General features: G+C 40.7%; 2 protein-coding genes across 3 annotated transcripts in view; one reads left to right on the forward strand and one right to left on the reverse strand.

Annotated features, from left to right (window-relative positions):
• The window catches only part of LOC147249692 (adhesion G protein-coupled receptor D2), an 89,778-nt gene extending 66,790 nt beyond the window's left edge, over positions 1 to 22,988 (forward strand). The window contains exons 24-25 of the mRNA XM_086224926.1: positions 3,264 to 3,334; positions 22,063 to 22,988. Of these exons, the coding sequence (XP_086081052.1) occupies positions 3,264 to 3,334; positions 22,063 to 22,200 (209 nt within the window). The 3' untranslated portion in view covers positions 22,201 to 22,988. The remainder of the gene's footprint in view (positions 1 to 3,263; positions 3,335 to 22,062) is intronic.
• Positions 22,989 to 23,200: 212 nt separating this feature from the next.
• The window catches only part of nr5a2 (nuclear receptor subfamily 5, group A, member 2), a 67,512-nt gene continuing 63,727 nt past the window's right edge, over positions 23,201 to 26,985 (reverse strand). For both annotated transcript variants that reach the window (XM_086223401.1, XM_086223402.1), the window contains exon 7: positions 23,201 to 25,837. In XM_086223401.1, the coding sequence (XP_086079527.1) occupies positions 25,590 to 25,837 (248 nt within the window). In that variant the 3' untranslated portion in view covers positions 23,201 to 25,589. The remainder of the gene's footprint in view (positions 25,838 to 26,985) is intronic.

Below are 26,985 nucleotides of genomic sequence, written 5' to 3' on the forward strand. Positions count from 1 at the left end.
TAGCACCACTGGAAAATGCAAACTGCCATCTTGAAGAAAAGGTTAAAAAGACAAAACAGAAGAAAAGGAATGAGAAGTAAATGGGAGACGGGGAGAAAACAGTGTGGCAGGATCCCGAGGGCCTAGCTGGGGACTTGGTAAGAGCCCATACATCAGCTGTCACCCGATGAGCTTCCAAAGAGCAACACAATAGACTGGACAGATGGTCCCAAACAAACAGCAGTGGGTTTGATGCTATTAAAAGCTGTTTGCCTCATGCCAGACGCCAGCAAGTTTTGTGATGCATTCATTTGTGAACGGAATATATGTGTTTGACTACCACCTTTTGTTGTTGCTCTAAACCCTCTTGTGTGTTTTTGGCCACCAAATGACCATTGGTAGCCTGAGTATGATGTCTGTCTTTAGTTTTCTCATAATTAAGACACAATCAAAGGCAACACGTGATGGTGAAAGACAAACAGTATGATGATTGATTTGCACTCAGTGGCTGTCAGCCAACACCATAGGACATGATGAACTTTTGGCTGATAACCAATAACCAGACAAACATACTCCCCCCCTCTGTGTTTCTCCCTCCCTCCCCGCTATCCCCTCCTCCTTCCTCTTCCCTTCATCTGCTTCCTAAAGAGCAGCTCTGTCACCTCAGAATGATGAACTCCTTCAATGCGCTGACCTTTCTCCCTGTGACTTGTCCCCCGCCCTCCTGCCCTCTCACATGTAGATGAGACAGAGACAGATGAAGATATTTTGCAATATTTTGGGTAGTGGGCGGGGGGTGTCACGCAGTGACACAGTGAAATTAGTTTTGGTGGTAGTGGATGGCAGCTGACCCACCTTCAGATCAGCAGTCAACCGGGGAGATTAATCCAGACACAGAAGGCCTGCTGGAGTGCAGCGATGACAGGCCCTGAACGAAGACCGGCAGGTAGACAGACAAATGGGGCAGATGGGTTGATGACAATGATATACCTACAGAGATTGTGTCCATATATCTTTCTGTGGATAACTTTACATTTTAACATACAGATTGTCAAACTGCTTTGGACATGAATAAAGTCAAGAGGAAGTTGTTGTTTGTTTGTTTGGTTTTTTTAAGCATGAAGATGGTGATGCATATGAGACTAAAGTTTATGACATTACCAAGTCTCCAGATCAGTAAATCTCTCAGGTGATGCATGTAGTTTGTGTTAAAACTCACTTATTCTTCTAAAATACGCAGTAGGAACTGTTGGAGTCAGCTCTGAATAGTGGTAGGGTCATCTCTCCAGAAACACAATGCATTTCACATCATTTTTTTACTTCTTTTGTTTCCGTGCTGGCAACAGCCATAGTGTAGGCCAGAAGCATCGTGTTTTTTACGGTGTCTAAGCCACCTTACTCTGGTAGGCTAGGTTGGAATCGCTAGGAAGTACTTCCTTTAAACTCAGCTCAAACTGTCACAAGTACTCAAGGATGAACTTGAAAGATTTTGGTGATCAACGAGCAAGTTCACTGTCACTGTACAAAGTTGTTTGCAGCATTATGTTTTCCTCTCCTTTTTTTTTTGTTTCTGTCAACATTACGAAAGCATGCACACGCATGAATATCTGGATCATTTTATGTACAAAGGTTTTTGGCCCATTATGTAGACAATAGAAGGATTTTGTAATGCGGTGACATCCTTGTTAGATCAGTGACGGATTACCATGAAATTACTGAATTAAGAGTAGCACTCAGATGTGGCCATTAGGGTTAATAGTATCTACATATGAAATGCAAATAAACTCCCCAAAATCTGTACTTGGAACTACTCTATAGTTGTGCCAAATATCTATTTAAGTCTAGATTTTTTGCATGGACAAAAGTAATTGTTACATTACTGCACTTCACAGTTGTTCATGTTTCAGTTTGCACAATGATTGAGCAGACAATATAATGCACTTGAGTTTTCAAATTTGCACACAGAGGATGTAATTTAAATATACAAAGATGTTTTTATTAACTCTGTATTTCTCATTTCTGTCATTTCATTTCCTTTTTGTACTGAGAACAACTATAAAATAGACTAATCGCATCCAAAATTGTGTTTTAATATTCATAAGGTGGTAAAACATTTATCACATGAATCACTATCTTTAGATATTTGATTAAAATGTTTCATCTATTTTTATGAATGGAACATTTCAAGAGGCCCACTCACAGACATAACTCGATGTGCAGGTATGCATCTGTCTTCAGCTCAGCTGTCCATTCCTAATTAAGCCTGTAATAGCAAATTGGCATTGAGATTAAAGTGATTGTCCCACTGGATCCTTGCAGCAACCAGTGTGTTTGTCAGGAATCGTATGGCTTTTTCAAATGTCCTTGAACCACACTTAGTTTTGAGCAGTACCTGCTCAGTCATCGTTAAGTCAATCCAGATGAGAGCTAAATCAGCTAAATGCCTGAAATGTAACATGAATGCCAGAAGTTGATGAATATGGTATCATTAGCTACGCTTGTCTTCTTCATGTCTGCTCTAATGGGCGCCAGTTGATAATCATCCACTTTCGGGCCATCCTTTGTAATTCTCTCTTGTTTCTTTCTGATCATTGACCTGTAAGATCCGCAGTTCAGATCATTGAATCTTGCGGGTCAGATACACACTTAAGGTCAGGCCAGTGGAGAAATAGTTGGACAGATGTCCTACTCCCACTATTTTTGGCAGGCTTTTCTACTTTCGTATATTGAAGTACAGACTGAGATTCTTGGGGTGATAATGTTTATAGGGCTGTGGAAAATAACTGACATTTCAGTGCTTCAATGACAGATGTGGAGCTACAGAAACTGAGTGGGACATCTTTGTGATTGCATACAGTAGGAGTTCATCAAAACTTTCTACCTCAAGGTCTACCTTTTCATGCTTGTAACTGGAATGACCCATTGAGAATTATTTTTTTTTAATTCTAATCTAATAATGTATTAGAAATGTAATAATGTAATCTGGTAAGACCACTCTCTGTTATGCAGGCAGGAGCTCTGGAATTAAATAGATTCTGAGTTCTTTAAAAAAAAAAATTTTGGTTTGCGTTGCATGTTATTTCATTTATAATGGACTTTCTCTTGTGTACTTTTCTTTTGACATTCAGGAGAAATGTGGGGAAAAAAATCCAAAATTATTTTGTAAGAGTTGTAGGATGTGTCACTGTCTTTAGATATGTATTTGAAATGTCTTGACTATTATTAACTGGAACACTTCAAGATTCCTGCTAACCAACTGTGTGCATGCATGTGTTTGTCTTTAGGTCAGCTGTCCATTCCTTGTGTTTCAGAGAGACAAGAAAATCCCTCCAAAGGTTCTCATCTGCATAGAAAGGTAACACATACGTACACACAGCACAGTGTGTCAGTCACTCCTGTGGGACTTTGAGCTTTGAGTAACAGGCCAGTTCAGGGGGGTCAACAGTGGCATTTGATCTTTAACCTTAGGACAAAAACAGACTGAAGCCAAGCACTGAGTGATTACCGTGCTGTGTCAACGCAGTCACAAGCAGCAGTTAGTTAGAACAGGGATTAATTTAGAGCACCTGAATTCTACTCCATTATTAATAAAGCTTACTTCAGAGGATATATAAACTTTTAAAAACACCTCTAATTGGCTTGATTTTCCTTAATGCATTAGAATAAATATTCAGGCTTCTTGCACTTAAATAATTAATATTCTTTCAAATGTTTTCATCCATCCATTTTCTATACTGTTTTCAAATGTATTCAGCAAAAAGCAATTAATTAACAAGATGTATAATATGTGGCCATACAGCAACATGAAGAAACACTAAGTACTTTTTTATTTCCTCAACCACATTTAATGCCAAAGATGTAATAAATGTTAAGGCTAATGTTAATAGGGTTTCAATTATTAAACAATTAACATCAGCTCAGTGATTTACAGCCCCTGTCTCACTCTCCTCTGACACACACATTCACACAGGCTCACGGATCATGACAGACTGCCTCCCCGCTCTGGTCAAACTCCATGCCTATCATTGTCCCCCTGGTGGCCAACATCAGAACTACATCACACTCCACGACTTACATTTTTCTACAGTTTAAAGTCATTTATGTACCAGATTGACTCAAAACTCAAGACTGAAATAGTGCTGACTTGTATCTTTATAATTTAGTTGATAACGTGGAATGTTTTCACGTAACTGTAGATGTGGAGAGAGCTCCTAGTCCTCCACTGAGCTCTGGGAACTATTTTATGTGAATGTGCCGTGTTTTGCTTTATTCAATCAGGCAATAGTCAGTTGAGCTTTCTTTGCATTATTAAAATGCTAAGTGCTCTGCTCAAAGCTGCATGAGTGGTAATAAGAGGTGGGAGTGTAAATCACTTTATCAAGTGAGTCAAAGCCCAAAAGTAAGCCCATTTTTGAAGCATTCTAGTCATGGGATTTTACCACCCAGATTACTGATATTCCTGAATCATTCTGTCATGATGTAGAAACCGTCTCCAGTTCACCGATTCTCTACTTTACACTCGGAATTTGACCCATTGTGAACACTGTTAAGTAGGAAGATGCACTCATATAATTGTTATCTTTGTGCGTCATGACTGGCAGGTACGTAGTCACACAATGATAGTTTTTGCCTCTGAAGATGTGGCTGAAACACCTGTGCAGCTGTTGTCATTGACCCTATATGTTTGGTCTATCATCTTGTTTTTTGGGGGCACTACCTGTGAATGTATCCTAGCTCGTTAAAGAGTACAAATAGTAAAACATTTTAGACAAATTTAAAGGGATTCTTGTATAAGAGCTGGATTGGTATGACTGTAGATCTGCTACTCATCCGTTTTTCATGTTCTTTCACCTGCTAGTATTTCAGGAGGGTTTTAACCTCAGATGGTCACTAATGTTTAAAGCAGTCAGCCTTCTCACTGGTAAAAAAATAATTAATTAAAAAAAAAAAGACAAATAGGCTGTGAGTAATTTTAGGACAGGTCAAGCCAACACTCAAACCTATATGTACATATAACTTAGGTATTACATAGTTAAAATAGGTAAATGGAAATAGTGGAATGTGTTCTGTATTGGATATATAAAATACTAAATATGAGAGGAGACTCAAATCTTGATCAGTGATTCCTTGAACTGCCTCATCAATTGTACTATCAACACATAAATAAAAATTGACTAAAAATAAATAAATAAAAGAAATAAAAATATCTTGAACTCTGACTTAAAACCAAAACATAATTAAGAGTCCAGGCCTAAGAATCTCCGTCCTGCTCATGTAAATGACCTTAATAATAAAAGTGTTGTGCACTCTATCAGAAATCATAATGACACTCATCTCAAACAAACAGGATATTTTTTTTTTTTTTTTAGACAAACTAAATTTAACAAAAAATATATATATATAAAAAAAAAAGGATTTGAAGACTTTTCAGTGTTACATTTATCGGTCACAGTTGGTGAGCTGCTACCTCTCAACAACCTCCAACTGTCCCACCTCCGATGTGATTGAAACTGACTTTGCTCTCCACCCTGCTTTGTTTTTCTTCTTAGCCATTGGGTGGTCCATGTTTCTCTCTCTCTCTCTCTCTCTCTCTCTCTCTCTCTCTCTCTCTCTCTCTCTCTCTCTCATTGTCAAGTTCACAGCGTCTGTTTCTCTTTGAGCACTAGGGCACCCAGGCATGGTCCGAAATTCAATACTTGAGTATACACTATTAAGTTCACTCCAGAGGTTATTGGATGGAATTATGGTCTCATTCCACAAATGTGTGAATCAGTCAAAGGATGGGAGGGTATTAGTGCTTATGTGTGGCTGGTTAGTTGGTCAAGGTTAAGTAAATAAAGAAAGTTGGATATGTATCCTGCATTGGTTGGCTGTTGCCTTAAAGGGCGTTCCACCTAATAGCATTTGGATAAAAGAAAGTTTAAGTCAGTGTCGCGATTGTTTTTAGCTGTTTTTGATTGATTATGTGATCCATAATGTTATTTTTATCAGACATAGGATGTTATGCAAAGTTAATGTAAATTAATTTTAAAACTTTATGTCTTTTGCGGTAACAGAGCTGTCATGTTTTCAGATTAGATAAGATGACAGCGATATGTGTGCCTCACTCATCCAGCAGCATCACATTGACCCAACATGTGTAAGACGTTTGTAACAACACAAAGAACGAAGGGTACATCGTTCGGTTCAGTTGAGTTTCCCAATTGGTGCCAGGGTTGTATCACTGCAGGTTGTCTGTGAGAGGACCGTCAAGCTCTCGTTGGTTGCAGGAGCAAGCCTACTAGACTGTATTCTGCCTTTCCCTAACTTAAAAACAAAAGTGATAACGCTTTATATCAGCACGTTCTAAAGTCGTTGAATGAATACGGCTTATTTTGAAATTTAGTCTTTTTTTAGTAAAACAGAAATAAAAAACACTTATATTAACCCCCCCCCCCAAAAAAAATTATGCAACGGATAACTAACTCTAGATTACCATTAATTTGTTTTTTTGACACTAATATTTTACATTTTTAAGTCCTTCCTCGTGTTTGTTCTCATGGAACACAAACCAGCATCAAAGAACTACACTATCAATCAGTCAACCCGACTTTATTTGTATAGCACTTTTCATACAAAGAAAATTTAACACAAAGTGTTTCGCACAATAAAACAATACTCTCATACACACATACACACAGACACACGAACACACACACACACACTCACACACACACGAACACACACACACACATCAAAAGCAATGACTTTGTAGCTAAATAAAGTTCTAAAATTAGAGTTCTTATTAAAACAGGAAATGAGGAAAATCTATCAGAAGCGAGGAAACACCAGAGGCAGGATAAAACCAAACAATAGAGGGTAAAAATGAGTCAAGAAATGAAAATCTCCAAACAGTAGATAAAAGGTAAATGAAAAGATAAGAGCATAAGAGAGGTTAATGAATGATTATGTCAATTATGATAAATAACAAATAGGTTCATAGTAATGAAATGATAAACCAGTGAGTGAAACATGAATAGTCAGTACATAAGTAGATATTATTCTGTTAAAAGCTGCACCAAACAAGCAATTGCTTCTGTCTTGGCCAAAATGTGCACACAGCACAAAAGACCTCAGCTGAATGTCCCATGGCGTGTATTTTGTCCGCCCGCGTGAGAGGAAATAACTCCACACACCAGCAGGTGGTGGTAGTCTTTATTTGTCACTCTGAGTGGAAAAGATCTGGTACTATTGATATAAACACACGTCATATATCACACCACTTTGCTCAGTTTTGTAATATAGCTAATTCTGAAAAAAGACTGTCTGATTTAAAAAAAAAAGAAAAAGAAACTACTGATGTTATTAAATTTGGAAATAACAATATTCCTGCATCTGCCTTGACCTCACCTAAACTGACCTTTGCAGCCTGTTGAGTGTTTCAATGTTGCACCAGTTAGATCCCTGTCTACTGTTCACACGCCATTGGGAGACCCATGACAGGCCAGCTGGAACGCTCACTCCACACCACACACAAACACCCGCACAGACACAAATCCTCAATGGAACCACCGCTGGCCAGACAGCTTGTCAGTTATTTGACGGGATGGTTTTGAATGTGTGTATGTTGTTGGGGTTTCCTGTTTTTTGCCTGTGTGCTTCAGTGCTTCCTGGCAGGGGTAGTGCGGCTGTCATGTCAACTTGGGGACTGGCGAGACAAATTTATATTCGCAGCAAACTGATACCACACGTGATGTGACATGAGACGTTTTTCCAACTGTTACCTTATACTTTTAACAATTATTCATGGCAAGAACGTGCAATATTTCTGTATAATTTCATGGCTCAGATACATTTTCAACAGCATTTTTGTTAAAAAAAAAGTATACAGAAGCTCTCCTCAGAAAATGATAAAATAATAATAATATAATTGTTTTCTGCAAAAAAATCTGATTAGCAAAGTCCAGTACTGTCATTAATAGTATGTGTTGATTTTCTTCTGATTTATGTAATGAAAGATATATTATTTTACTGTGGACAAACTGCATCACAGCCTTTAGAAAGAAGTAGCACTTGTTATGGGGTTTGTTGTTGTTGAACAGTAAAATCATGGGAGCCAACACATCCACGAGTCCTGAAATATATAATACAATAACACAAATAAATTATTGTGAAATAATTATTCGTTTCCCTTCACCAATAAATGCATTGATGCAAAGTGACATGGCGTTCGGGCACAACCCTGACACATCCTTCTCTGCGTTACCCTGCAATCCACAAACTTTTTTAATACGTGACAGAAAAGCTAAAGTATCTGAAAACATTTTGTAGTTCAAAGACAAAAAAAAACAAAAAACCCTGATTGTTAACCTATGATTCTACTTGTATTTTTGTTATTTTGTTTTTGTTATTCAATGAAGTTTTTTTTTTTTAGATAAATCCGAATTACAGAGGCTTCTGCAGCTCAGCTGTTGCAGCACATTGACAAGGGTATTTGATCTATTCCGTCAACTTTTCAGCAACCTCTCTCATTAAAAAAAATGCTCTTCCATTCCGGGAAACTGGTGAAATGGAGGGAGATGGTTGAGTATACTCAAATATCATATCCCTTTCATGGAGGGCTCTCCTTAACACTTAGGAAGCATCTTTACTTTTGTCCGTGAGCTTGAGTAGTTTTCAGCATGAGTAATGTTCCATTCATTTGAGGCTCTCTTTCCAGCCCTGCATTGAAGCACACTAATGCAAGTAAACATATTATCCACTATTTAAATGTTTGCATCTCACACACGAACACACACACTCTCCCGCTCTCTATTCAGGAGTGAGTATGTCTTAGGGGAAGCACCAGTCATGTTCCATTAATCCAAAGCAACCAGTGGTGATTGATCAATTAGCCCTGCTTAAATCTGTGGCTCAGCCTGATCAATAGCACTGATCACTAGCCAAAGGTTTTTCATTAAGACCTGCTGCTCTGCATGACTAAACTCCATTAGCATAGACCAAATGGACTGTGAGGAATGCAAATGCTGCAGTGTAATGTACATGTGAGCCCCAACAGCCATTTATTTTTGAATGCATTTTTTTTGTGAATGACGTATATTTAAGAAAATTAGAATTCCATACCTGCCAAGCTGCACCCATTCTACACATCGAGGATGCAATTTAACATCAAAGCACAGTGATATAATTTCTTACTTTAAAGCAGGGCTGCCCAAAGTGGAGCCCAAACCTCATAATGTTAATATTAAAAAGTAGACACAAAAAAGTATACTTTTAATCACATTTAATTGCATTTTCCTCTATATGAATGTCTTTTGGTATGTAGGATCTTTACTTATTAATGTTTTGTTCATAGTATGGTCACAAGGCTATGACCCTTTGTGCAGGACGTCAGTTTGGCACAGGTTTTGTAAGAATCCTGCCCATCGTCTGGCTCCTGAGTTTGTCAATTGAAAACGGTTGTTTGAAACTTCAAGGTAAGCATGTTGGATGTGGAAATTTGAGATTGTGAAGACTTGAATTGTTACATTTAACAAGAAAATCTTGAAATACCTTGTAATATAGAAAACGGATTCATCCAGCTGATACTCCACACTGTTCTATCGCTGTCTAGTTTTATTTTTAAGTTATTTTTGGAAGACTACTGGTAAAGAGGACAATAGCAGTTCGGTGTGTCGCTCCTCACTGTTTGCTTATTCATTTCTATATGTTGTGGATCATGATGTCTCAAAAGTAAAATAAAATGTACGACTCACATTACCTACTAATAGTCTTCATATCCATGTGAGAATGACTGGCAGTATTTCCCTTCCGGCCTTCTCTGCCTTTTTGTTACTTACCTGAAAAACAGCGGATGTTTCTGCACCACAGTGATATTTCTGATCCACGACCCCATTGCACCCATGGGATCATCCACTGCCTAAAACACAAAAACATCAGCCGACTACCACTGACAAATTCACCTTTCTCACCCTCTCCTAACTCTCAGTGGGGCAGAGAGCCATTGTTTCACTTAAACAATCCGCATTGAATTAAAAAAGAGCTTCGCTTTGTTCAGTGAGGCCGATGCATACTGCTGTCACAGGTCCTATCGTTAATGTGCCATCACTGCACCTCACATCCTCGCAGACACAGGCAGAGCGGGGCTTATTTCCTCCATCTGTAGGTGAACGCTGGTGTGTGTGTGTGTGTGTGTGTGTGTGTGTGTGTGTGTGTGTGTGTGTGTGTGTGTTTCTGACTGTGTAAGTGGAGTAGATGGGTTGAATGAGTTAAGAGGGGAGGTTGGAAGGTGGGTCATTGTGTGTTGTTGGTCATCAACATTAAATCACTCAACAGAGAAGAAAGCAGATAACTGTTGCTCGAGTTGCATCGGCCACTTCTGGAAACACCACAGGACCTGGATATACACACCCACCCACACGGCAGTGCATTAACGCATTTTAGTTTTTTTGAACAAGAACGTTTCCATGTCATTTTAAATTAATGTGAAATTTTTTTCTGACCAAATAAAACCCCCTTTTTCTTTTTGGCTTTACTAGATGATATGATATTTTTATTTACCCAGAAAGGGAGATAGACGAGAGATCTGGCACAGGGTTCAGATTTGGGTTAGGGTTAGGAAGTATAGGGTGAGGGAAAATCCCCAGTGTACTGTAAGTCAGTGTAATATCCTCTAAAATGGTGGAAATATGGATTTGTGCATGTGTGTCAGTGTGTGTATACGCCCATAATCGTGTAAGTGTCTGAGTGTGTTTTGGTGGATCGGAAGGGAGTTGGTCACAGAGATACTGAGGCAGGCAGGAAGAGATCATCCTGGTCATACCATGGATGGAGAATGAGGCCTTTGGCTCCCCCCGGATGACACATAGTACACCGGCAGGTTATTGCCCATTTGTTTAAGAAACACACACACGCACACTGTATTGAGATCCCAGCACACAAATGTCCTCTTCTTTTTTGCCGCTCTCCCCGTGACTGTTTGTGTAACTCAGGAATATGCAGCCATTTTAGATTTTAGTTTGTGACAAGTCCTTGTTCTTTTGTTGTTGTTTTTTAATTAAAGTGTCTCCTAATTGTCAGTATTGAGCGTTTGACAAGTGTCAACGTGCCCTTACGCACATTGCTTAAAAAAGTTTGATGTTTCTCTGAGGGATGTATGAGAGAAGAATAATATTTCCGTGAGGTGGAGGTGGGTGGGATGGATGGACAGATGACACCCGTGTCCACCCCCATTTGGGAGAGGAAGTCCCTATCAGAACACAACAGGAAAGAGACGGAGCGAAAACAAGCGCGTCTTTTTGGACATTAAATCACTTCCTCTAGGGCTCTGGGCTGCCTCTCCCACCATCCTCTACCTCCTACTCTTTGCCCAGTTTAACCACCCATTCAGCCGACAGATAGAGACAACGACGAAGGTTCACATTAAAATGTACATGTTCCTGCAGGTACATCTCCAAGGTGTCACACTGATGAGTGAAATCATGTGTTTTTGTATACATGTCCCCTCAATCTGAAGCTATGGAGAAAACAGCCACAAGAATTGGCTCTATGTCACAGTTTTAGCCAATTACAGATTGGAGACTTTGTAAGCCAATCCGCAGAATCAGAATCAACTTTATTGTCACTGTACTGGGGGGTACAGTGACAATCGGTAAAAAAAAAAAAAAAAAGTGCTCTCCCAGAGCCACCGTGCACCACAATTACAGATACAAAAAAGAGATACAATAAATAACAATAACAATGTAAGAAGAGTAAAATAGAAAGATAGAAATGTACAAGATGTAAATTTATAAAAGTGGAAGGTCCAAAAAGGAAATTTTCAAAAGTGCAGTGAAAAAATTAAGGTGCAGTACGGGATAAGGTAGTTTGATGGTTGTTGATGGGGGGGTCAAGACAAATGTTTGTGTGTGCATTTAACTAAGCACTCTCAAATTGATCTTGAAAAGCTGATTATTGGCATGTATGTAGAGCATTGTCTCCCATTAATGTTTACTAGTTAGTACAAATTTATTAGCATCAGAGAAAATATGCTGGCAGACTATAAGCAACTTCTTCTTTGAGAATGTAAATTGCATAAATGAAGAAACAGCAAGTAACACCACAACCCAGCCTCGACCTCACGCGTGTTTTTGACCAAAAGCCTCTTTATGGTTGAGACATCTTAAAACATTATTTCAAAGGCATTTTCAGTTTTTATTAATTAATAATTGCTAGTTTTACATAAGCATGTGAAATCGCTGCTCTGCCTCAGCGGGGTCTGATTTATGCTTCATGTCCGATATATTTGTCTGTCTTCACAAGCACCTTGTTTTTGCTGGTGTTTACTACTGTACGTCTACACTTAAGCACTTGACGGCCATGTTTCTATATAAAGGACCATTACACCCAATTGAACTTTCCGTTTACCTATCCTGTTTTGACCTCCTTGTTGTGAATTCTCTTATACTGTCTAAATGTCTTCCCTTGGGGAGCAGAACATTCATTACAATGCAACCCATCCGACCCCACTCCCCCACCCCAAGATTTAAGGGACCTAAAAAAAAATGAAAATTAAGAAAATAATTGGTTTTGTCCCCCCACACCAAAAAAAAGAAATTTTATATGTTCATGTTAGAATACAAAAATATGTTACTATAGAAATGTGTTGTATCCCTTTTTTGAATGAAATCATTGGAGGATGTTTGAAGAAGTTGATTAGACAGCGCTACCTAGAAACTCCGAGAGCCGTCACTTGCAATGAGTATTGTAGGAAGCAAGTGTCATATAAATCCTCTCAGTCTGACAGATCACATGCCCCGAGTCTGGATCGGGCACTTTGATCTTCATCCAAGAACAAAAACAAAGAGACAAAAAGGTTTATCTGTGCTTGTAGCAGGAAGAGGCCTTATTAATGGTGACAGGAAACAAAAATGACCAGTTTTCACTCTGAACACAAGCATAATGCCTCATGTCCTTAAATTGTCATGCTTTTAGATTTTGTGTGACACTGAGTGGCTCACTACATCTATTAGACATTTAGAATACATCTCATCAAATTGTTGAAAATACAACTCTTCTACAATGCTGTCCTCATCCAGGGAACAGCTGTAAAAAATATGACTTCCTTCCTGCAGACAATTTCCTGTTTATGTCTGAATGCAGGTCAGGGAGGGGGAGATCGTAGTTGTTCCCTCATTCGTTCAGTCATTTGTCCCAAAAGGTGACTCCAGTCCTGATAATGCAGGATGTGATGGACCCCAGCAGCATTACATTTAACATAATCCCCTCTCCTGCGCTGCTTCTCAGGCGTTGCAATATTCTCACAGTAAGAGACTCAGAGATTCAGGGCCTACATCCACCAAAGCCTTTTTGTTCAGCTGAAAATGCCAGGCGCTGCTCTGAAAAAAGCTCAGCTAGGAGCATTTCAGAGCTGTGTTTTTCCAGCTGAGACGCTTTGGTTGCTATGATACAGAATTTCCACAGAAACTCAAATTTAGGCACAAGGCATGGTAAGATCCCTGGTCCTTGATGGGGATGTAATGAAAACTGAATCACAAAGGGAGAAAAGGCAGACAATGCTGCATATCTGTGAGGGCTTATGAAATTTTGTGGTCAAGGACATTGAGAAGTATGATGGTCGGGTTCAACAGCTCCTATGTTGTTATCAAGCACTTTCAAGATGTGATGGTGTGTCTTTTTGGTATTTGTTCTACTCCTCCGCCACTGTGATTTGGTAAAAAGTTTGGTTAAAAAAAAAAAAAAAAAAACTTGATACATATCGTAGCTGGTGCAGTCTGTAGAAATGATCCCTGTATGTCTCCTTCTGTGCCAAAATGGATAGCTACAAAAGCGTCTATTTTATCCATAAAACACAAAAAGGAGGAACCCACTAAATAAATACACGCTTAGGTCAATTATTTGCATTTCAAGCTCCCACAAGATACCCCCCCCCCTCAATAGTCTCAATTGCACATACATGGATTTTCCTGAGGCATGCTGTTTGTTTCATTTTCTGCTGATTTGCCAAAAACAGGCAGCAGCCGCTGCTGTGAATGTTTAATTTAAGAGCTCAAGTTCCCCTCTGTATGATATGTGGTGGTGGGGAGCATGGACAGGCTTGATGAGGGGGGTCCGTTGATGGGGTTAGGGGGAAACTGGTGGAAGGTTGGTGGGGGCGGATGCTGGTGTCACTGATGGAGAACCTCAGGTTTTCGGGTGTAGTCATTAAGATAGCTCCTTGGATTGGAGATGAGAACACATGCTTGCCACTCTGGGCTCATTGAAGATTCTCCCCTGCCTACATGGAGCATCCATTATTTATGAGTTTTTACAAATTCACACTGACATTTTTATCAGTGATTGGATATCAGCTGTTTCTGATTTGGCTACATTGGGTGTGGCTGTCCTCCCCTTAAAAGAAGAAAATATCAGTTGTAAAGCAATGCTGGGTTTTACAAATGCAACATTTTACTGGTGGAAGTTTTGTTGTTGCTTTTACATGTAATATCTGTGGGGGTTTTTGCATTCTAAACGGTGCACTTGCATCTCACAGTTGAAATGCCACTGTAAAGTATGATGACATCAGACTAGTCCACTTTTTTGTAAATGCCCTCGTGACGCCCTGGGATAAGTATGTATTGGGGTAACCAGCCCAGGTCTGTCAAGAACCGTTATCTCTGTGCCACTTACACCCCAGCCTCATCCATCTGTGGCTGGTATTGATCCAGCCGCTGCCCTGCGCTTTGTGTTCAGCCTCTGGCTCCAAACAGCCTCACCTCACCTTATATCACTCACCTCACATTAAACTTTGAGCTCGATATGCCCTGTTAGGCTCTGGTGGGGTTCCACGGAGAGCACTTGTCAAATGCCAGTTAACATGAGCTCTACCTGGGAATCGCCCTCGTCCTGTCAATCTTGCATCTGTTGCTGGAGATTGATTCGTGGACATTATGATTTCTATGATATGCTTTGTTTTGGGGATTCTTACTCCCTCTCATGTGTCTCTCATATTCAAATTCTATACCCGGGCCAGTTGAGCGTAAGTCTGGGCAGCACAGAATGGAATGAATGAAGTGTGTTTTTTAATTTTATTTTATTTTTATCTATCTCTCCATGCTTCGATTATATTCCAACAACATTTGTACACACAAAGCATTCCTGTCGCGTTACCATACATATTTCACAGCTGGTAGTGAAATGGTGGGCATGGATGGTGCCGCTTCTTTGACTTAGAAAGACCTTTGAAGCTTAAATTTAAAAAAAAAAATGTTTGAAGAGATTTTTGATAGTGGCCCACATCTTCCAACTCTTCTAGGACTATGAAGACAAACCATGCCTGGCGATACAGAATGATCACAGTGGTAAAACAAACTGGATGTTGGGGGACAGAAACACAGTACTGGTGGTCACCCACTGTTAATAGACCTTTAGGTCACTATCACAGGTTGGGTTATGGTCTTGGAAGGGGGGATGGTCTAGTTTATATGGGATTGGTTCATGAGTCTTAATCAGCACCATCTGACAAATCCAGTAGTGTAGTCCAGGTGACATGAGGCAGACACACTTTACTCCTGGCTTCTCTAAATCACTAACTGTCCCAAACAGATGCTGAACCCAAACATGTCCTCAGGGGCCCAGACTCTTGTCTTTCATTGTGTTGCTTAAGTCTGTGATGTTCATTTACAGGAGCTTCTGTTACAGTTTTATTACTGCTTCTGGAAAAGGGCCGACCCTCCAAAGAGTCCTCAGTAGCGTACAGAGAGAGTTGTTGTCCCAGGAGACGGACAGCAGACCAAATAATCACAGTGACAGTCTGCGAGCAGCTGTTTGCATGTGAAGGCCTGCCAGCAATTGTGTCGGCTCTGAAACGGAGAAGGAACGAAAGAAGGTATAGAGGGGAGGAAAGATGAAAAGAGAGTTTTTCTGGGCTTGATTCCGTCATCTTAGGGCTTTTGGTATTGATCTCACCAACCCATCCAGATGTGTATTGAGACACTTTTACAAATACACACACTCTCTCAGAGATGCAGAGCAGGCCTAAAATTGAAGTCGAATCTTTTGTTTTTGTCTTATGTATGGAATTTATACTAAAAGATAAACAGTATTTGATATTTTTATTGCAAAAGTGTTTTGTAATATTTATGTAGCACTCTGCAGTTAAAAAAAGATATTAGCACTGTAAACAAGCTCTAATATAGGAGCAAAGATGGAGTCACTTCAATTAAGGCCAGTATGTTAAGGTCTCTTTATTTATTTATTTTTGTTGTTTGTTTTGTTTTGTTTCACTGCGCATCACCTTGTCAGAGGGTTGAAATTACACAGAACTGTCATTGAAAGCAATCAGTCACCAGTAAAAATCATTTGTTGCCTGCTTTGCATCAGACGTGCCACTCAGCAGTTAGAGGTGTTTGCGCAGAAGACATAATCAAGACTGCCTGTGTGTTTGCTTACTTTTATTCCGGTAGAAAGGGACATAGATAACAAAGTCGATTTCGGAAGTGTGAAAGCTGCGTGTGTGATCTGTGCTCATTCCTCCGCCTGCTCTGCTGCAGTAGGCCAGGGCTCAAGGTCGCCGTTGGTGTTGCAGGACTCAGAATGTTCTGATGTTATGTGACAAGATCTGAGGATATCAACTGTCCAGTTAGTTGGTTGAATATGTACGTCATATACCTGCCAACCTGTATGTATTTTATGTAGCATGTTATTATTTGGGCATCAAAATATGGCAGTCTGGTTTACCACCAAAAGCTGACGATCCTTTGATGTGTGAAAAAATTGTACTTGAGCGTTGAAGTATCTTCGCTGCAGAAAAACTAAAGAACACAAGGACCAAACGTAGCTCAGGGTTTGTTCCTCTTCCCCAGTAGCAGTGGTCATTAAAAAAAAAAACAGGAGTATTTAATTGTTATACAGTAGCTGCAATTCAACCAACACTCATTCAGTCTGGCTCTGGGCTGTTAAATGTGAGCAGGACGGATGAGTAAAGTTGAGATTATGGGGTTTTATTTTCTTACCATTAGCCAATACGGGATGATACACTGTCATGGAGCATGAAGAGCTGATGTAGCAAAAGTGTGGTGAACTCCTACAAGCTTCCTCAGGCTTCCCTTTTATCCTCCTCAGGTGTGGGGGAAAAAAAAAGACAATTAAGCCAATGCACCACCCAGAGACTCTTGCGCTGCCACTGCAAGGTGGGTGGGGAGGCAGAGGAGCGTAACAATAACATTAATTATCGCAGCCAAACCTCGTAATGAGAGCAGCAGATGGCAACTCTGGCTGGAAAAAAAGAAAAGAGTGCATGCACCACAGAAGTTTCTGGATAGCTACTGGGAGAGATTGCCATGCCGCAGAATCTTACCCCCACGCTGATCACTGATCAGGCAGAAGCAGGTAATAATAACTCATAACATAGATGGATCTGCACTTTCAGAGCAAACTTTAAATATTGACGAGTGCTAGGATTTAATAAGGACAAAATTCTAACATAGAAGGCAATACTAACTACAAGCGTAAGTAGGCAGCCTGACAGCCATCGGTTGACAAATAGCTTCTGTCATTTTTTCTTTTTACAGAGTAGCAAACTATGTCTTTAAAATGGATCGCTTCATGACGTCGCTTATCTGCGATAACACAAAAAAACTTGAGCTGATTTGAATGCTTTTATTCTCAAAAGTGCCAAACAAAAATTCCAAAGCTTGTTTAGCTCGGAATGGCCCTCGTGAGTGTCCAGTTAGAAATGTGTCAGACAGCGTGTCTGGGTGGTGGGTAGCTGACCGCGCTGGAAGAGGGACTCGTTTCACTGAGGCGATGATGCCACCTGTCCGCTTGTCAGTGGCTAGTTCCTCCTGAACTGCCACCATTACCTGTTTAAAAACCTCCATCAGTCCCTGGCGTGTTGTACTGCTTTAAGAGAGCCACTGGTAATGTAAGGTTGAGGTGTGACACCTCGTTCTGGGGTGCTGCTGCACCCTACATACATGCTTCAAGTGTTGGAATTCTGCTCATTGGTGCCTCTGAGCTGTAATGAGAAACACAGATTTGAGCAAAAAGAAAGCAGCAAGTATGAGTAAAGCTGTCTTCCAGGTCTTTGTTTGCCTCATCACTGTCCCCCTCAGACTTTTTAGATTTAAATCGACGCGGTCAGGTGTGTCGTAGAAACATGCTAGTTGCTAGATTGCTTTCACCATTTCACAGATGCCTTTGATGTGACTTAGTTAGTAGTAGAGCTAGACATAGAGATAACTAAAGAGGTTGAGTGTAGGAAGGCTCCAATTGTGTGACTACTAAACTCTAGAGCAGTGTTGAAATGGGCCTGCGTTTAGCTTCAGTTAACATGATGTAAGTGTGTGTTCAGCGCTTCAGCAAAAAAATTACGATTGTCTCTGCTTCAAGGAAAATCTTTGACATAAAATCCGACATATTTATTCTTTGAATTTTTTCATAGGAACAATGTAGGAGATCTCTTGACTCAGAATTCTACGGCTGAAGGACCGTGTCGTGACTTTCAGGTTACCATGCTATTCCCACAGACCTCTTTCTTTGTTGTTCCCATAGAGCTCTCTTTTTGACACCGTCGATGCAAAGGTCAAGATTCTGTGCACAGTCAAGCATTCACCTTCGCCACTTGGCTGAGGTCTGGCAAGATTAATTCTTTGATTCTGTCTTTGTGTCTTGCCGTCTTTCTGTGTGCCAGGTTCATTTTTCTTACAATGAAGCCAAGCAAACAGAGGAGAAAGTGTGTGTGTGTTTGTTTGTTGTTTTTTTTTAAAAGACATTGGTGCAACCGTTTTAACAGGGCAACTCTGTTTGAATTAGATGTTCTAACCCCCTGCTTGCTAAATGGATTTCTGAAGTGGCTGTAGTTGGAGGCTTTCAATTGGATGCAACCTTGAGTCCTTTTTTATGGGAGCTCTGTAGGATTTAAGTGCCGGTATAACATGAGCACGACTGAATGCATGCTTCTCATTTTTGAAATTGAAAAATCTCCAAAGGCTCTCCCCATTGTGCAGGCAATTAATGGAATGCTGGCAGCGAGGTTCAGGTGCTTAAAAGTTGTATTTTTTCTCTCTCTCTATCGCTCTCTTTTTAATTACTTATAAAGGATAATCATCATGGAAAAAAACATCATAATGCTGTAGGCTTCCTCTTTATGCACAATGATGTATAATGCATGCTTTGAAATGAAACAGCAGCGGCCTTCGAACCATTCCATTTCCAAACCTTAGTGTATTTGTTTTGCATGCTACAGTGATTCTTTTGCATAACAATGGCAAGTGTTCCCTTTAACAATGCTTGCTTAATTTTATCTTTACATTTTTAAAGTTTGTCCATCAGGCCGCCAAACAGTAGCTACCCCATTTGCTGTTTGGCGTAAGTGATTTGAAAGTTGGCTAATTGCCTCTCTGAAGAGTTGTGCCCTTTCTTTTTCTTCTTTTTTTTTTTTAACGCTCTTCATTTTCGAACCGCCAGTTTTAACACTGAAAAATATTCAGAAGCAAATTCTAAAGAACATTTTCCCTGTTTTTTTTTTTGCATTTTATTTATGGTTATAATTTTTAGGCTACCATGAACATGTACTCGATGTCTCGTCGGAAGAAGATCTTAATTTGATGTTTTGGTTTTCTTTTTAAGATTGAACTTTGGAATTACAGGTATTGTTTAAGTAACGTTTTTGTGCAAAATGAACTTAAAACATTTAGAAAATATGAGGAATTCATACTACAGACTATGATGTCAGTGTCAAATTATAGCTTTGTCTCAGTTTTCTTTGTGGAGGGATTTTACACAATAACATCCAGCATCTCAGCCACGGAGGTGGATTTGCTACTCGTTCAGTGATGGGATTCAACAAGATGCGTTTTAAATCAGAAATCACTCAGTGCCACTCAGTTGTGGATGTTTTTGATGCTACTGTTTATGCTTGCAAGGAAATATTCATATTTCACCGCAAGAAGGTTTCGGGTTCGAGCCCCGGCTCGGGGACGGGACCTTTCTTTCTCACTGTGTCTGTGTGGGTTCTCTCTGGTACTCCAGCTTCCTCCCACAGTCCAAAGACATCAAGAGGGGACGAGGCTGATTGATACTCTAAATTGACCGTAGGTGTGGCTGTGAGTGTGAATGGTTGTCTGTCTCTATGTGTTGGTCCTGTGATGGACTGGCGACCTGTCCAGGGTGAACTCACCTCTCGCCCGATGGCAGCTGGGATAGGCTCCAGCCCCCCCCCCCCCCCCCCCGGGACTCTTAACAGGATAAGAGGTAGAAAATGGATGATGGATGATGGATGGACTTCCTTGTGACTGGATGCAGTGAGTAGATCCACTAAATACTGAGGAGAAAAAGTGATGAATCCACAGAAGACGAGTTTTGCCACCACATGGCACTCAGTGGGTGTTCTTTTCGTTTAGCCTGCTTGCGTTCTGCTCAGACCTCCTGAGCCTCCAGGCTCAGCTGAAACTGGACTGAATACCAAACTGGTTTGTTCCAGCATTCAGATGCACCTTTTCTTGCAATCTTGGATCACTTCCAAAAGCTTTTGCTTTTTGTTTTTTCTCTCTCCTGCCCTCAGTCTCTCTCTCTTTGACAGTGCTTGGAAACATACAAGCGCATCTCAGTAAACACGAGTGATGTGGTTCCAGAGTTTAAAAGCTTCACATAACACTGGTAGACACAACTAGAGGCTGTTTGTGTGACGGAAAGGAAAACTTGTTTAGAAACTGACAGCAGTTGCGTGTGTGTGTTTGTGTGTGTGTGTGCGTGTGCGTGCGTGCGTGCGTGTGCGGAGGAGAGCCGTGTGTTTATGTTGCTTTTGGCAAGCTATTCATTTGTGTTGTCTTTTTTCTTGCTTTCTGTGTGGTTATCTTTTGAGTTGGTCGGTTTGGAGCTGATGTCCACCTTCAGGGATGCGCATAGCATGCATTTCTGAGTATTTTCACCTGAGGCTGCACTTGTTAGAGTCTGTGGATAAATGTATATACATTATTTATACAAATTCAGGGCGAGCGAAAGCAGGTTTAACACATTTATAGACAGGAGGCCAGGCACTGCAAGCCAAGCTCCAAGTGAGGATTGTAACGCTGTGTGCCGGGGATCGAGCTGGCTGCTCGCCCAGCTGTGACCAGCATCTTTAATGCTGCATGAGTACATTGTCAGCAGTTGCGTCGTTCCTCTTTAATTTGCTTCATTGGGAAATAGATGTTTAAAGGTTCAGTGTTTTATTACATTTGAACAGAATCCTGCTGGCTGTCATCAATGGATTTTGATTTTTAAATCCTGAAAATGAAGTCAAACAGAATGAAGAAACCGTGTCAGCAGTTTTTTTTTTCTACTGCTCTTCACTGACTCGAGAGATTTTACCTGCAACCTGTATTTGTTGTCTTCTGATCCAGACACCATTAGAGATTCATGTACCTGAGAAAGATGGAACAAAATGTGAGCAGTCAACCTGTTGATGTCCGGAGTTCTACTGCATGGGTTCTCCTGGGTCAGACGCCCGTCCTCCAGCTTGACCTTCATTTTGGAGCACAACTCCACACATGTCAAGTTTTATGACATGAACTGAATGTCAGGGTTTAAAGTCCAGAGGTTTTCGGAAATGTCTTCTGTTTAAGGTTGTGGGCCGAGTCAAGTCACAGTTTAGAGCACGTGAACGACCCTGGGCTTCCTGATCAAACTGATATCAGCTCACGTTCACAGAAGAGCCGGTTGGCGGAGCCGTCCAGGCCAGGAATGTTTCCTACAACAACAACAACTAGACACGCACACAGCCAGTTACAGTGGCACACCATCTCATCCTGAAAGCACCGGTCTGTAGCGAACATTATCATGATCCCTACGGAATTTAGTTGGGGGTTTATTCAGTTATTCATAAAATGATTTATTGTAAACATGACAATTGACATAAAACGGGTTATTTAGGACCCACGCGCAGACTCGAGCCAAAAGTTAATTTTGGGTGGTGTAATAACACTTGATGGAATGTATGAAAGTGTCGTAATGGGAAGGCTGTGTTGTGTGGTGCATGTTGTAAATCGGACAGTGTATATTGGCAAGTGTTCCCTCGTTGTTGTGTCACTGCAGTGTAAAGAACAAGTCTCCCCTCTAACGCTTACTCATCCCTCTCCCATCCAGGAGCCCCCTCCCTCAGACTTGGAGGCCTCGCCAGCTGCTGCTGGTCCTCACACCCCCATGGAGCTGGAGTTTACTGCCTCCTGTTTCTCCTGCAGCCCTGCGCCTCAGAAAAGCTACGGCCTGGTCTACGTAGACTGAGCTCGCTGCTATGATGGAGATTGTAGTTTGAAATTGTGAGTGATTTTGTTTTTCCACACTCAGTGGGAGGAATGTGTCCTTTTTTTTTTTTTTAATTCCTTTTCCTTCACATCCCCTGCGATCACTGTAGTGTCCCAGGAATGTCTGCAGGCCCTGAGCACTGCAGTCTGGTCCAGTTTCAGATGTGATCAATCCAGATGTTGGCTAAATGCCTCAAATATAAACGTAATGTTAATTTAAATTCCAAGCTTACCCATTGGTGTGTTTTTTTGCTTTTGTTAACTCTGTATCAAGCATATTGTGTTGTTTTGGGGTTGTTGTTTTTTAACCATGCATGTGCTCTGGTACTTACTCCTCTAGTGAACAATATAATGTACCGTGCCAAGACTACAAGTATGATTTCATAAAGGGGCCTCCACCTCTGTGACCCTGGATTGTGAGATACTGTACATATCATATTTGCTGTCACTCTTCAGTGGAACTAAGGCCAGAGTGGCAGAAAAACCTGAGAATGAAACCAATAACAGCAATGTGATGTCCATGGACTGGAGGAGGCACCTGGAGATACAGAAAATACTTTTTTCTTTTTTGTTATCGAGTTAAATACAAACTACGTCTCACTGTGTAAATCTGTTCTCTTAATTTTCTTTCTATATTTCAGGTAAAAACAGTTTAATTTAAAAATTTCGTTTAACTGTCCCCTGCTTACTGGAAACGATCGTCTAAGTTTCTATATTTGCATTGTACCAGGAATTAACGTCTTTCTATCGTGCTATGTTTTTAGATCATGATCCATGGTGTAACCTCGTGATTCATTCTTAAAATAAATGAAAGAAAAAAGCAAATGGATCTGGCTGTGTTCATGTGCTGAGGAAGTGAGAATCTGGATTTATTATCATTATTTATTTATTGAAAGATGAGGAAAAAAGTCAGTCTGCCTCAGAGAGACCCCCCCCCCCCCCCCCCAACTAGGTAGCAATGTGATGAGGGGGCAGTCAGGACGGGTCAAAGGTCATAGACAAGCGGAAGGAAAAATAGCAGTTTGATGTTTTGTGTTTCTGAAATGTACACAAGCATGTGGACGCACAAAGGTCCCGTAGTCCTGGTTCAAGCCCTAGTTAACCTCTCTGGTTCACCTGGGGCGTCACCTGTACGACAAGTCCAAGGCAGGCGCAGAACCTGAACACGGAAAATGTGGCTAATCAAAGGCTGTCTGATCACTCCACGGTTAACGAGGACGTCAAACGTGGAGCTTCAGGATCATCGGTTGAAGTTTAGGGCATCACACATGCCACTGAGAGACTGCAACACACCAGGTCGCTTTTGAAGAAACAGCAACAGCTGCTGTACGCTTGAAGAAGCTAAATGAGGATTGGAAAACTTAAGGAGAGAGAGGAAGAAAAAAATAGAGCCAATTCAGTTCATTTTGGACAAAATACCAGACATCTGCAACACCTTCAGCGCTCCTCAATGTACAGGTGCGCGATAACGTTTAAAAGACTGAAAAAAAGAAGGTGTTTCCTCTTTATGAAACGCCGTTATATTTGCTCTGGACCTGCATCTCAGAACTACTGGAAACAAAACAAGAACATGCTACAGTAAACAAATTTATTTTGGCGCAGACACCTCACGTCATGTAACACAAAGATGGAAACCCAGAGACGCAATAAATTATCTTCATTTTTAAGCATAACCAGTGACATACTGTACATCAAAAAGGTAAAAGCACTGTAAATAATAATGGAAAAATAAAACTACAAAAAAAAACAAACAAAGTGGAACTGAAACCTTATACAGCAATACTTAAGAAACAAATGTTTGAATGCCAGCAGACACAGATAGAAATTGATATTTTAAGTGTGATTCCTTTTTGATTTTAGTGTCTCACGACATAATTTAAGTACTGCTTAATACAAATAAAAAGTAAACACTGTACATACACAAAAAAAAGCAAACCAGAGCGATCGTTTCTTTTTCTTTGATTTCTTTTTTTTTTTTTTTTTTTTTAGGAAATCATTGCTTTGCAATTTATGCATCATCACAGTTCTCTCCCATATGACCACATGAATGTAAACACCTGTTGAATTATTATTCTTTTTTTTTTCAATTTTTACAACATTAATACTTTATATATATATTTGTACATATTTTCATTCACATCTGCACGGTTAGCTAGCATGGTAATGAAATAAGGCAAGACTCACATAACTGTGACATCACAAATCTTTTTTTTTTTTTCTTATAATACTGATTATAAAGGTTTTTTTTTTGTTGGTTTTTTTTGTAATTTCCTTCTTCTGTTCCGCAGCAGGCTTTGGTCTTTCTGGACAAAAAGCAGGATTAATCCCTATCCAGAATCACACTTTTGTTTTGTTCCAGTTTTGATTAAATCAGTGAGCTTTTTTCTTGCAGGAAAAATGGCTATAAATACAGTTGTTTCAGTTGGTATTATTAGGTGAATTTATTTAACACTGGACTTTCTGAGGTACATCGTTTGAAATGATTCAGGGAGGTGAAATCAGGAGGGAGGGGAACCACAAAGTGAGTGTGAGGAGCAAATGACTTCCATTAAAAGAGAAACAAAAACAAAAAAAACGATGTATTTTTCAGCTTTATTGGCCTATTACCACTTTGTTCATTGAAGGATGTTCCTTTCTGTTTTTGTTTTTTTTAAAACAACAGTTCTCCCTTTTCGATCAAGTCAAGGTGCCTCGGCGGGCGTCTCGTGTGAGTTCACAAAACGGACGCGGTGGCGAGTTTGAGACGACTCTGGTGGACGGCTCGTCTTTACAGTACCAACAACAGCGAAAAGAGCCAGTTTCAGTCAGTAAGTGCACCGGAGGATCGTTGACTAAAGACCCAGCCACCGTTCTCGTCTCAATGTTGCTCTGAAAGACTGATAGCCCCGTTTGTCAGCACGGAACAGTGTCACCACGTCGAAAGTGTCAAACGCTCGTGTCCTTACTTTGCCCGCCAGCCTCGGTCGTCTCGGCTTGTACAGACGATTAAATCCCATCTTGCTTGTTTCAAGTGTTCCTCTTTTTTTCCCACTGTAAATATTGTCTTTTTCTGTGTGCTGGAGGGGAAGCGGCTCTTCTTTCAGATTTCTTTTTTCTTTTTTCTGAATAAAGGGATCCATATGCTGCTTGCGTGTGCACACCATCAGTTTCTCAACGTGTGTGTTTGCCCAAAATCTACGTTGAGTGGTGAACTGAGCATCAAAATGGGCTGAATATAAACAAGAGTCGCTGCCCTCCACATCGTCACACAGTCTGGAAGTGGAGGAGCATTAGATGGAGGGGTTTTTTTTGTTGGGGTTTTTTTGGGCTGCAGCAAAACAAAAAAAAAGGTGTCCGTGTGGCTGCCTTGAAGCGAGCACAGTCCCCCACCTAAGCTCTCTTAGCGTGTAGCATTTCAATGAGCAGGTTGTTGCAGGGAACGTCGCCGTTCAGGTGTTTGTAGTAAAGGTATTCTTCGGCCTGCAGGCTGATGGCTCGTATCTCGGGCAGTCGGAGGAGCAGCTGACCGAACTTGTCCGTTTGCTGCGGGTAGTTACACATGACGTAGTCCAGCAGTGCTGCGTTAACCTGCTCCTGCACGCTTTCTACCAGGTGAAAGTTCTCCAGGTTCTTCACATCTACGGCGAGAAGAAAGAGAAAAAAATAATGTTGCAGCGAAATATATTCAGCGCACACGTGATATTCAGTTTAATACTTGTCACCGTAAAGCAAGCAGCCCGCATTTCAAAGACAAAAAGAAGCACTTTGTAGTTTCACAAGTTGAATTCTTTAGTTGTGGCTTACTTTAAAGAGGTGAGCCATATGATGAAATATCCCCCCCCCCCCCTTTCTTTCTCCCCCATTTGAAATGTCTCTTGAGACAGCAAGAAATCAGGTAAAGGCAAAAAAAAAAAAAAAGAAAAAGCATCGTCCTCCTGAGAGATTCGTTCCCCGGGAGGCCATGAATTATGTAGGACAGAGTTAGAGCCATATTAGCGCCAGAGCAGCTCCTTAACCTGACGCCTTCACCCACCACAACAAAACAACGTGTCCCAACGCATTAGCGGAGACAGGAGTGGAGCCGGTGCAGGTGTGGGAAGTCTTCTTTGCTATTAATTCCATGTACAAATTGCATTTTGCATCTTTTCAAAATCCTACCTCTCTGCGCAGCTATAAGCACTTTTCCTTGGCAATAATAAGCTCACCAGGGGTTCCAGCAGATTATTGCAAGACAAGATAAAAAATGTGCTAAATGGATAATGGTGGACCACAGCGCTCTGTGTACTTGTCATGATTATGAAGTGCAGGGCTGCAGAATATTTAATCAGATAGTACGTGTGTGTGTGTGTGTGTGTGTGTGTGTGTGTGTGTGTGTGTGTGTGTGTGTGTGATCTTTTATTAATCTGTTTGACCCCGCAGGTTGAGTGTGCTCACACTGGGCTAATGTGGAATGACAGAATCCCTGTGTCTGGCTGACACCTCTACACGCACGCACGCACGCACGCACACACACACACACACACACACACAAACATTTCCATCTCTCACACTTAATCTCTGCCTTTCTCTCAGACACACACATATACTCAGACACTAATCCATGGAAATACACACAATATTTCTTTCTTGCACAGTATCCCAGTACACACACACACAAACACACACACACACACACACACACATCCACCCACCCACCCTGAGCATTAGGAGGAAGGAGGGGGGGAGATAAATCAGCAGCTAATGAGGTCTAGAGAATGAGAAGCAGGTCCTTCAAGGCACTTCCATC

The sequence above is a fragment of the Aulostomus chinensis genome, chromosome 14 (assembly GCF_037954235.1).
Source record: "Aulostomus chinensis isolate RoL2024-O1b breed Wild chromosome 14, RoL_Achi_v1.0, whole genome shotgun sequence".
Classification (NCBI taxonomy): Eukaryota; Metazoa; Chordata; class Actinopteri; order Syngnathiformes; family Aulostomidae; genus Aulostomus; species Aulostomus chinensis.